Source organism: Ochlerotatus camptorhynchus, unplaced genomic scaffold (assembly GCF_037179485.1).
Source record: "Ochlerotatus camptorhynchus isolate MF236.1 unplaced genomic scaffold, CSIRO-AGI_Acam_v1.1 ptg000211l, whole genome shotgun sequence".
In the NCBI taxonomy this organism is placed as follows: domain Eukaryota; kingdom Metazoa; phylum Arthropoda; class Insecta; order Diptera; family Culicidae; genus Ochlerotatus; species Ochlerotatus camptorhynchus.
The window spans coordinates 794,447-807,720 of NW_027040701.1; the positions used below are offsets into that span (position 1 = coordinate 794,447).

The 13,274-nt window shown below is 39.6% G+C and overlaps 1 protein-coding gene across 1 annotated transcript in view; it reads left to right on the forward strand.

The window, feature by feature from the left end:
* Positions 1–13,274, forward strand: part of tgo (Aryl hydrocarbon receptor nuclear translocator homolog tgo) — a 456,070-nt gene that overhangs the window by 21,631 nt on the left and 421,165 nt on the right. The window contains exon 2 of the mRNA XM_065224445.1: positions 12,675–12,732. Coding sequence (XP_065080517.1) covers positions 12,675–12,732 — 58 coding nt within the window. The remainder of the gene's footprint in view (positions 1–12,674; positions 12,733–13,274) is intronic.

The following is a 13,274-nucleotide window of genomic DNA, read 5'->3' on the forward strand; positions in this document are numbered from 1 at the left end:
ATGAATACCCAAGCAAAAATAGGCACTTTGAATCAGTAGAAAATTAATTGTTCAATAACTCGGTAAGGAATGATTTTTCGACCTACCTTGCCGTACAATTTTTTGCTGAAAATGTGGTATACTTTCACCTCTTTTCGGCAGACTTGCTGAAACTCCTCAAACTCACTGGAGGTTTTAAAACACTCTTGTCCTGCGAGTTTAGCCAGCCCTCACGTAGAGTGAGTTGCGGCAGGAATATGGAAGAAGTAAACAAAAACTCGTCGAGAGAGAGGGAGAGTGAACTTCAGCGAGAGGATATTTTGACGTGAGGTGCGCTTTTCGAGACTCCGGATGACTTTTTTGTTCAAGGCAAGAAGCTCCGAGTTCACCCAAAGTGAGAGTAAGAGCGTGTGATAGAAAACATGAACATGAATGGCAGCAAACCTCACTCTCATTTTATCCCCCTTCGCTCACAAGCTCTGAAGATCAGTGGAATGATTTGGCAGTAGGCATTCTACTCCTCAGAAAAATGCAACGCTCGGCTCATGTCAAACTCGCGAGTGAGACTCCATCAAGCCTGCTACCTTCGTGCAAGCCCTATTTGATTTGGTAGAATCTGAACTCTTGAACACTTTGGAGATCCTGAAATATGTTATGCCGTAGGAAATTTATCCTGAATGATGAATTTAGGTTTAGTGAACATGACTGCGCATGTACCGTTGATATGGATATCGTTTGGAGACATATCAACCTGGCTCGATATTTTTCGATAATGAGAATAGAGTATTAGTCTTCGGTGATCATGCAAATCTTCAGACATGAATTCAATGATGTTTTGGATATGACGAAGTATGTAATTATCAGCAGTACAGATCACCATGCAGACGTTATCTACAGTTATTGATTAACAACCCTGGATCTCTTCAGACATAATTCGCCCACATTGATTATAATTATTAATTATAATATTATAATTATTATAGATTGAAACGTGTCTTGGAAAATAGCTCTGGAAATTTCTCTAGCATCAAATCTTCATGAGGTTTTGAAGCTCAAGGTGATCAATATGGCCATAAACTTGTCCTTTCATATTTAAGCAATGGCAATGATCTGCCTGGCCAAGTCCAGGGCATCTCTATAGAAAAACAGACAGAACTCCGGGATAAGCTTGGTGTATAATTGGTATCCAATGGGCCCTTCAAAACTTCTTGCAAATGCTTCTATAATGAATGTAGAGAACACCAAAAGCAAGCCCATTGGAAAACAACAAATATGATTACAACGATTTCAGATGATAATACCAGGAGACTTTTATAGTAAATCTTAAGAACCTCTCCGACAAAAAAAGTGTTCCTTATTTGTCTTTGATATCCTCAAGGCAACCTCAGTATTCTTTGGGCTCACCATTCAAGACCCTTCGACATTACTCTTGACTTACTCCCCAATTCATCCAAACTTGGTCCTGAATATTCTCCTCAGACTTCCTGAAATGTGGCTTCATTATTTTCCAAGCTGACTGTGTTCTGCTGATGTTGTTATTAAAATCCCTTCATCACCTACCCGGAAAAATCTATGAAACTCACCGGATTTCTCCTTTGTTCGGGTCATAATCACTCATTTGTTTAGTGTATGTCGTAGTACCTCATTACTATGGAAAAGTAATGAGTTTTTCGTTTTCGATACAGCTATCATTACATACTTGCTCTTCTCACAAGAACCCTAATTCAATTGTAAATTTTCGCATTATTCGATGAGCTCTGGGCAGGGTTACTTCCACTCACTTGCTATAAAAAAATGTTTTTCGGAATTATGAAATCATGATATGGTATAATGCTAATTAGTACTTGTAAGTTACTAGAAGAGGTCATGAAGTATATGTTTGACACATAAAATCTGTCAATATTGCTTTCAGTGCGTCACAATCAGCGATTTTACGACTCGTGAGCGCTCACTCTGAGTGAACGCTCACGAATCATAAGATCGTTGATTGTGACGCTCTCAAAGCGAAATGAACAGGTTTTATGAGTCAAACACATACTTTACACCCTCTTCTTGTTACTTACAAGTACAACATAGCATTATAACATCTAATGATTGCATAATTCCGAAATATATATTTTTATAGCAAGTGAGTGATAGCAACCCTGGCTCTGGGACCTCTCCAAATGCGCGCATTCGCGTCAATCAAAATTGGTATCCTTAGTGACAAAAACAAGTGTTGATGCTAATATATGACCATGCATCAGTGCCCTGGCCCGAACCTTTTCTTGTTTCCAATCTCAGTTCTTCGCAGACTCTTAAAATCTAAGCTCATAACCATCAACAAGAAGAGTTCACGGAATTCACTCGACAATCCCGTTTGATTGAAGTTCTTTAGTTATCTGAAATCGTTTTCAAATTCTTCAGTCATCTGAAATCATTTACATGTTTTAAAACTACACGTCTACTGAATCTAACTCGTTTTCTAACTCAAATTTGCGAAAATGTTGGGCTCTCATAAACTGAATTTTTACTCAAATATGAATAAATGTTACTCATATGTGAGTAAATCAATGGCCGTGTACAACATTAGAATCCACCGTACACGACACAGATCTACCTCACCACGCCACTGCCGATTGAGTTTAAGAAGCCAGCTGTCTCGAAACACGTCTGTGTCTGGTAGTAGTAGGGAAGTAGGGACACATTCAATCGTCACGGCTTTCAGGGTTGTGAACATTCCGGTTGCCTTTTCCCCAAAGTTATAGATTCTAACCTAACTGGCTGCCGGGCTGCCCGTGCTCGGCTTATTTGCAACTAGTTGCTGCGGCCGGCGGGAGCAGGGAATCCCGAGCAACCTAATTTTTATTATAATTCCAATCATGTGTCCCGCGTACCGAAACGTAACATGGGACGAGCGGACGTGGACAACTAGTCGAGCAGGTAGCACTGATCGGTCGGTCGGTCGATTGGTTGGTTGGTTGGTGTCACGCGCCCCCGGCAGCTCGAGACACACGTAGTCTCCTCCCAAATAAGAGTGAGTTGAGGATGGAGGGGATGCCGGGTAAGTAAGAAAAAGTGTATAACCATAGTAAAAACGTGAAAACACGTCCAATCAACAGCTCCTATATTGAACTGCTGCATATGAAATCATATTTCCGGACCGGGTGCTAGTGCTGCTGGTTCGTTCCTCCATTCAGAAAAGGTTTTTGGTACATGACTTTTCTGGTGAGTGCAAGCAAACGCAAACACGGGATTCACATATCAATTTGGCCACGTTTTTGTCGCAGGTCGTGAAAGTGAATTGTGAATAAATGTGTGTGTTTGATTGCGTTTGCGTTTTGGAGAGTGAAAACAAGTACGAAGTCTGCCCTATAGCTACTGTACCGGTACCGGAAAAAGCCGATGACGGTGGCCAGGTTGGTCGACATTTGCGTGTCCATTCCAAGGGTGCAGATTAATTCAATCAAGTTTGCTACCGCACAAGTCCTTAATGCGATTTAAATTAAACTGTTGATTCATTGTACAGCTTGAAAGTACGATTGTGTGTGGTTTCGGTTGCAAGCAGTGCAATGGGTGAATAATTAGGGCTTTGTTAAGTTTGTTGTGAGCTGAATTTGCACTCGCATGGCATTGGATGAATATTAATTTTGTAGGGCGCCTATAAATGACCTCTGTGCGGTTTGTGCTGCCTCGTTGCAGTGTCAGTGTAACTCATAATAATTCAATGAAATTGTTTTTCAATATTTTGCAAATTTTCACCGGCATGCCTTGAGGTCTAAATTTGACCTGTTAGTTTTTTAGAATTTTCCGAAGGTAGCGGCTTTCTGTTTAGTGAGTGATGCCTCAGCAACAGAAGAACTGACGATGCCGAATGGAAAATAAGCTGTCGCACCTTACTTTTTTTTTGGGCCTCCCTTAACTCAGTCGGTATAGGCGCAGCTACAAAGCAAAACCATGCTGGAGGTGGCTGGGTTCGATTGCCGGTCCGGTCTAGGAATTTTTCGGGTTGAAAAATTTCTCGACTTCCCTGGGCATAGAGTATGATTGTACTTGCCACACAATTATACTAATGCAAAAATGGTACAGGCATCGAAAGCTCTCAATTAATAACTGTGGAAGTGCATCTAGAACACTAAGCTGAAAGCACGCAATAAACTAATATGCGATAAGCAATAAGCTGAAATGCAAAGAAGAAGACCTAACTGGAATAGTAATTTTTGGACAAGTTTTCGATCTGGCAAGAAGCCATTAATTACTGCTAAAACATGTTATGGATGGGTATTTGTAAACTTCAGCAGATGATTTTCTATTTGGATATTGGGCCTTAGTATGATACTTAACGGTAAATAATTATGCGCCTAGTTTAGAAACAACTGAAATAATGCTTTCATAATTAGTATTGGTTCAAACTGATTTGGGATCATTCTTCCTTCAGAAATTTCATGGATGAGTGACGAACCAAGCTCCTGTCAAGGAACCGGATGCGGATGCTACAACATTTAGTGGTCAATGATCGCCCAGCTTCCTCTGACAACTTCATCTGTTGTGACCATTGTGAGGATTATGGTGGCATATGTCCTATGCTGAGTTATCGGATAAGGTAGAAAATCGTCATTGCATGTGGATGTATAGCAAGTGCCTTCCTATTCTTATCCCTTCAATCTCTGCCACCTCTTCATCCTTCTGATTCTATATATGCAGCGGCTTCGAAATGTCCTTGCTCGAGAGACCTACAATGTTCTAGTAGTTGTACTAACTAGCTATTTAGAAAGACGTAGTGAATCGAGATAAGAATATCATCGATTTGATCGAAAATTAGTTCAGTAAGTTAAAAAGATGAATTCAATTAGGATTTCCTTCGTGCCCCCTTCAACAACTGGTGAAAAGGGTTAACATGAAGACTAACAATCTTGGCTCCGTCGTGAATCCCACAGATAAACTGAAAGCTGTTGTAGTTAGGTAACATTTATGCAATGCACTCATCACTCCAAATCTACAATTCTGAGGAATCAAAATCAAGAACTGGAATTTAACAACTACTGCCACCGCTGAACATTGCCAGAGAATGAAATTTGACGAAATTAGATAAGGTGAAGAAATTGCTGCAATCGTAATCACAAGAGTGTAAACTGTTCTTACTGACAAAAATTTTAGCTCTGCAAACTCAAACCGAATATTGGATAAGGTCCTAAGTAAAATTGAGAGGTCAAATTAATCGATTTTCTCTTTGCATCCCCACGGCCGTGTAAGGGCATTTCCAGCTATTTTCAACCCATAGTTCGATGAAAGAAGTTTTTATCTAGTATTTAATACGAAAAACATGAAGTTATTAGCGAAAGAGAAAATCGATGCAGGCTCTGATAGTCGATCAATGTTACTAAGGATATATTGTTTGGGTTGAACTATTTGTTTACCAAGATGCATGTACCATTTACTGCAATAGGAAAATCGTTCTCGAGCTCAAAGTCACAACAGAAAAAAGTGTTATACACCTATTCGAAACAGGATAAACTCCTGAATAAAGTTTTATATACGTAGAACAAAGCAAGTTACGAGACCCTCCTCCAGAACACCGATCACTTGCGATGCAGTGAAATCGCGCCCACGAATTACAGTGGTATTCTGTATCGAAACTCTCACCTTCAAGCCCACTAGCCCACGGATACTAGAAGAAGGTAGCAATTGCAGCAATCAACAACTAAATACTGTAAATCCAATCGGAACTCTTGTTCGATTGTGATTTTAGATTTAACATGAGTTGCGGAATCACCTAACGTACGACTAGACGATACGATCTTGGACCGCCAAGAGCTAGCTGTTGGATAGGTTCTACCATGTAACCTGTAGATGTTTTTTTATGGAATCCATCAGGCATCTCCTTAAGACAGTCAGTGATTTCATGGAGCGACACCTTCAGTGTGTCGAACGTGCCTGCTTCCTCCGATCAATCCAATAAACAGGACCGCCAAAAGCAGCAAGATCGGAATCTTATTCATACTGAAGTAGAAAAGGCCCAAGTAACATTTTCGGTTTTATGAGCGTTCTACAGATCATGATTTAGAATTGTAGGATGCTATAAAGTTTGCAATGTTACTTGGGAGGTAGATTGCTCAGTTTGGAAGGATAACATGTAGCTGCATGGTTTTCGTTGTATTATCAATTGATGACTTTTGGAAGCAGGTGCAAAGTTTGCAACTTGCTTCAACGGAACGCTGTGATGTCGATATTTTATTTTTTTTATTTTTAAGGAGAATTTTTTTTATAAGATTGAAAATCGCCCAATTTTAGCAAAAATGTGAATCACGTGAATCATTGAAGTTCTTCAAGAAGCCTCTTGACAATATGCATATCACGTAATGGTATCTATATGATAATAAATGCTCTCCAAATTATTCTGGAGTTAAAATCTTAATGTTCTACAGGCTCAATAACGTCTTGAACCATGTCCTTAAAAACCTTATTAGTCCGTTAAGCTCAAGCAATCCTCTTGAGAATATACACATTATGGAATGGCATCAATACGATATTCATAGTTCTCTGGAGTTTAGATCTTGAGGTTCTACAAACTCAATGAAGTCTTGCAAAATGGCCTGAAATTTTTCATGAGTCCGTGATGCTCAAATTAGCCTCTTGATAACATGCACCTCATGGAATGGTATCATTAAGATATTCAATGCTCTCCCAACCATTCTGGAGATAAGATCATGAATATCCCCGTAACGTGGGTAGGTCACCTTTTCTTGGTACGTTACGGGATGTAAGATCTACTACCGAATCTTAGTCCTGACTGGTTCAAACTAGGGGATCAGGATTTTTCAGTAATCAAAGGAACGCATCTTCGTCCTTGTTACTTTTGATGACTTGTTGATAGTGACAATACTCGGCTTTATCCACCGAGGATGAACTTAAAACAAGACAAAAATGAGTTCTGATGCATGGTCATTATCGGTGTCATACCTTAATTTTGTTGCTAAGGAATCCAATTTTGACTGACAAAGGGGCGCGCCTTTAGAGGGTGTTTCAACAATCCGAAGGGTATAAATAGCGGGACCTTTCAGTTAGTATCGGTTCCTTGCGATGAAGGCAAGAATGACAACTGTATCTAAAACGAATACTTCATCATTTCTCAATAGTGATGGAGTAATACGACATGGACTAAACTAAGGACACGGGGTATGCTACAATAGATCAAATTACTGGTCGCAGTGATTTTATGTCCCGAACAGAGAAAAAAAAATGGATCATGAATATCTAATAGCTCAGTGGAGTCTAGAACAATGTCCTGATAAGCATTGTGAGTCAATAAATCTCGAGGGAGCCTCATGATAACATGTGCATCATGAAATAGTATCAATTCTCTTAACATAGACCTTGTTAAGTCCATCGAGATCTAGAATTGACGTTTAGTATTTGTGGGCATTTCCAGATTTAAAGATAAGGATGATGAAATAAAAATCATTAGGTAAAATTCCTAGCGTGAATGTTAGAGGACTTGAGCAGTTCCACGTCAACTGACGAATCGGTTTTATTTTTCCCTCTCCGAATTCCGCGAAACTTCATTAGGGGCAATGAACCAAGTTTGTGTCGGATTTCGGTCATTTTGATCTAGCACATCTAATCGAAATGACGTCTGAGACAAAGTTGTAAAAAACTGAAATGCCTTTTAAGAAAAAATCACAAATTTTCGTTAAAAATAAAAAAATTAAATTTTGAAAGCTTTTAAAAAATCTATCTTTTCTGAAATGGACATTTCGAAATGGACTAAAATCCTACAACATCAACTTTTTGTACACATTTTGAATCTTTTCGAACCAAGTACCATATTCGGTTTTGTCATGATTTCGAAAAGGTTTATAAGGCTTACTTGAAGACCAATATAAAACCTACTATCAAACCATTGATGTTGCTTGGGAATATTTTCTTCTTTTATGAATCGACCTCATTTAAGAGCATGCAAATTAAGTTTTCAGGAGCACCTTCAAGGTACATCTATAGGAATAGAACTATATGCATAGTCTACTATTACCAACGAATCACTAATTCGATTATCTTCTGTCATAGTAGACCGACTAAACGGCACTTTGTTAAACGGTCCATAACCTTTGATGTAACATGATAATTCACACTATCATTTACTTGTTACCATTCATATTAAGCAGTGTGACAATAGTAAATTTATACCTGATATCCATGCAATTTGTTTTGACAATTTGTTTTTTATTTCGAAAATTGAGTCGCTGAATTCAGTGCTCTTATGATCAATTTCGCAATTGTTGATTGCGACTTTCTAAGCCTTTTCCATTCTTGAATTCGTATATTGTGTGACTAGCACAATGATATCGTATTCCGCGGGTATCCGAGAAATTTTCCTATCCCTAAAATTTCTTGACTGTGGAGCCGCGATTCGACGGGACTAGCCCAAAGCTGTGAAAGCGACTGATGCCCCACTGAAATCCGAAGAGTTAAATAAAACATTCACCGGATTCCATTCCATTGCACTGCATCTGCATGTTTGGTCCCTCCATCCGTGTTTGGCAACATTGCAAAATTGTAATTGAAATGGTGGTTTGCATCTATAGGAACCAAAGACCAAAATAAAAGGAAAACAATAGCCCCATATCTGCAGCAGCAGAATTCAACCACACTGTGCACTCTATCGGGGCTCCTGGTGGCCGGATTGCCCTCTGCTGCTGGTTCCAGTCTGTGCACAACACGGGACAAATTTGCATTTGTCCGTATGTATCGATCTTGCTTGCTTGCTGTATGCTCTGTGTGTGTAGTGTTGTGTGCATGCAAAACTGCCAAGGAGTAGCGTCAGCAGAAGCGAGTCCTTCTAGCTTTGCTCCTATAAGGTTTTTGATGTAAGGTAGTGGATGGACGATGTGCTGCTACCGGTAGCTGCTGGTGTTAAGGAGTGGGAAGAGGATCCAAGTGCACAACGTTTGCATACTAATGGACCTAATCTAATCAACCGTCGTCGTTGTCGTCGTCGTCGTCGTCTTCGCTTGCTCCGGAGAAGTTTCGGTGTACCTCGGACTCCCCGTCCTGTTCGGATGACCGTTCCATATCCTCGTTCCTTTCTAGGGGACTGTTCGAATGATGAAGGATGCTTCTGAAGATGTGCTTTCTACCGAAAATGTTGATGCTCTTCGCGAGAAGAGTCATGCGCATTCCACGAGTGGCAAATGTGCAATGTGTAGCAACATTCGGTGTGACAACAGCAATAACAACGTCGTGGGGCAAAGTGCTGGCGGTCAGCAGCAGTGTGGTAGCGTAGGATGAATGATGAGAGCACAGCCTTCAGCATCTCGTAACAGCTGAGAGTGAGTGAACTGTCGCCTTCGTTCGCCTTCTGCTCGACGGAACAGCCTTCGATGAGGATGGTGAGAACGCGCGAGAGTCTTATCGGTTCAATTTTATCTCCTGGGTGTTGCACTATTGGGTAGAGCTCGGTCAGCAGTGTTCTGCAAGGATTCATCTTCGTCTTATCTTTTCGCTAGACCTCTGCTGTGTCTTGTGCTACGGGTTTCGTCGTTCGGGAGTTTCTTTCTTGGTCGAAACAATACACACAGGAAGGTGTTGATTACGCCGGATTTAAGCGAGTCATTTTTAATTAACCCTCTGAAAAGAAGAAGAAGCACATGAAGCTGTGGTCGTGTTCTTTACTCCATTCTCCACAGTTTGGCGTTGAGAGGGAAAAAATAACATTGTGATTGTGATAAGTTTGCTGGTTTTCTACGCTTGAATCTTCTCATGCTTTGTGGCGGTGCAATATTGTACCGACCGTACCGACCGACCGACTGCCATCAGTGAGTGGACGGAGTGCTTCCGGAAAGATTGAATTGCATTGTTGTAAGGGTCACTTTTCCATTTTTAGTCGTCGAATCGGCACAGTGAAGCGAAGGACCAGGATTTACGATTACTGCGATGTGGAACTACGGATTCTACGGATTCGATATGTGCGCCTGTAAGGATCTTCTTATTTGAATTACAATCTCTAACGTGGATATATCTTTACTAACCCTCTCATGTATATCAGGCTGCATGTTTAAACTGGAACTTACAGAATATTCTAAATATTGTCGGCAGAAAGTGGTCCCATTAGTCAAGCAGGATGCAGGATACCATTAGGAAAAAGGTTTAATAGGGGAAATGTCTCTAATGTTGGCCTATGGATCTAAGATTGAGCCCATCGCTAAAAATCTGCTCTTTATCAATTTTATCTAGATGAACGCGTTATTGGGACGTTACTTATGGATATTTTTGGTTGCTATTGAAAATTTAGTCGATTGCTGAATTAATGTATGGGCCCAAATTAGGGACACTTAGGCTGACATTACCTGCATTTCCTTATAAAACGTTTTCGAATCGTCAGGCTTAGAGCCTTCATGATTTTTTTTTATTATAGTCACTGTAACGCTCTTGGGTCAATCGTGACTTGTCCGGGGGTGAGATGTGAACTCGTGACTTTAGCGTGAGAGGTATGGATGCTAACCACTACGCCGGGGTCGCCCCCTGAATTCATGAATTGAAGATGTGTAGGGATTTCTAAACAGATTAAATTAAGGCTTGGAATATTTTCATTGGGGCAGCTCTTCAAACCACTTGTTGTAATAACATACTGAAGTTCGTGATTTTTAATACGAAATCCTTACAAACTGTGCATTCATTCCAATTTAAAATATATATAAACAATTTAGCTAGGTCAGTTTTCTGAAATATAAAATACATAACGAATTTGTTCAATACTTGAATTTGGTTAGCGGTGCCGGTAGTGTAGAGGTAAGCGTGATTTACTCTCACCCCAGCGGGCCTGGGCTCAATCCCAGTCGACACCGCCGGGATGTTCTGAGGCATAACATCCAGGGTGCCTTCCATTCATTTTGACTAAAACAATGTTGCATGGAATTATGGGTTCATAAGATAATATGATGATATTTTGTATGTGAAAGTATCAAGAAAATATTGTAAAGTTTGTGTTTGACACATCAAACCTGCAAATTTAGCTTTGACAGAGTCACAATGAGCGACTTTCTGATCGCCTCTTCGCGAAGAGTGAAGAGCGAAGAGTGGGTGAGATAAATCACAAAATCGCTTATTGCGACTCTCATGTAGCAAAATTGGTAGGTATTATGTGTCAAACACAAACTTCACAATCTTTTCTTATTGCTTACACAAACAAAATATTATCTTATTATTCCAAAATGTAATTAAACTTTTGTTTAGTCAAAATGAATGGAAGGCACCCTGATTACATCTCTGATCACGCCGTTGGTCCCCGGTTCATGAGTTGATGGGTCGATAGGTAGGGTCCAGGTGTTGGAGCTGCCTCCCTGGCGTCGGTAGCATTGGTGCTCAGCACGGAAAACAAGATCGACGCAAAACAAATCAGGGAAAAATGAATTAGGTTAAATAGGGTTTAAGAAACACTGAACAGTGGTTTAACACTTGCACTGTCAGGGATTTGAAAAAAAGTTAAAAGTGTTAAAAGCTAAAATTTCATGAGCCTCAAGAACATTTAGATTTCCAAGAATTGCCAAGAACTCCTGAAACATCTGGAACTCCCAAATCACTCGAAACTCCAGATCGTTCAAAACTTGTGCCCACATCCAAAACTTTTGAATTTCCCGGCATAAATATTCTCGGAATCAGATGAACTCTAGGAATATGTGGCGCTCTAAGAAATCCAGACTCTTTTCGACATCCCGAAACTCCAGGAACTGGCGTAACTTCTGAAACATCAAAAACCACAACTGGACCCTACCTATCGAGCCATCAGCTCATGAACCGGGGACCAATACATTACTAATTAAACTAATAACTTAATAATAAATCAATACATTATTAACTCAATAATAAATTAATAACGTAATAATAAATAAATAAATTAATAATAAATAAATTAATTACTAATAATTTAAAAAAAAAATCTAATTTCATTGTAAATTAATAAATAATCTATAAATCTTCGGCATTTTTATACAGATTCCTGATGTTTCCATCTTGTTGAAAAGGGTATTAGTGTTTTCTGTTTTACGGTTTGATTGATAAAATTGCACAATGGTGGGTTTGGTGGTTCATTCCACAAATTCCGGATTAGTTTTTGTCGAATTGGTAGACAAGTCGTCTTCTGTAAACTAGAATTTATTGATTTCTCCTATCATATTTTTCCCGAGAGCGTATGAAAATATCCTAAACAATGTGTCCGTCGATTATCTTTAGATGAATGACTGACCAAGGACTGGCATTTGAAAGATCTTGCCAAAAATAAAATTACGGTTTTACATCATAACCATAGCGTGATCAACTGGTCCATGTTGATGAAGTAATTTTAATAACGATACGAAAAAAATCAAAAATCAGATAAATGGTATCTAAGGTAGGCGGCATTCATTTCTTTACATTTATCATTTAACCGTGTATGTTCATGACAAAGATGGCAACTGCTATTTGCTGTTACTGATCATCCATTATTATTTAAATCGTATGTCATTTTGTCATTTTAAAGATATTTTTAATTCTCTGTTAATGAGCAAATTAACGTTCATTTTGACACCCAGTTTACTCATAGTCTCCAGTGTTGCTGCTATTTTCCAACAATCCGTGCTGCCAAATGTTATATTTTCAATGAATTGATTTTGCTTGACAAATGATAGTTCTAAATCTTAGAATTAGATTTCAACTACGCATTCCATCTTCTTTTTCCATTTCAGTGGCTGACCCCAATCAAGTGGTCGTCGCGCAGCAAAAGCGTCGCGTTCCTGGCCTAGGGTAAGTACATTGTCCACCATTTCGTTATCATGTACCCTTAAGAAAAGAAAAAACGCTGCCAAAACCATACCGTAGCGCGTAGATTTCAAATCACATCGCCCTACTCAGCTTAGAGCAGCTTAATCAACTGCTATTCCAATTCGTGAAAGCCAAATCCGAACGATGCTTCGTATGGAAATTTCCGTGTTCACTAAATATGTATGTGAAAAGAATCCATTACCTTCCCGGAATCAAAAACCGAAGACTTCGACAACAACCGATGACGACAATCAATGATGGTAATGGTGATAGTTTTCTAGAGTTTGCCTTCGCTGATGTCGTCTAGTGGATGGATGGTTGTGTTGAATCTTCTGCTGTGTGGAACAACTAGGAGCTGGGTCGCTACTGCTTCTTATTGCGAAGCACAGGCTGTTCGCTGCTTCGGAGTATACAAAATCAATAAAAATTTAAAAGGGGTTCCAGCGGGGACTGTGGAGTAATTCGCTTGATCGGAATGGTGGGCTGTTTTGTTGATTTTTCTGGACTGATAAACTGGGCTTGTT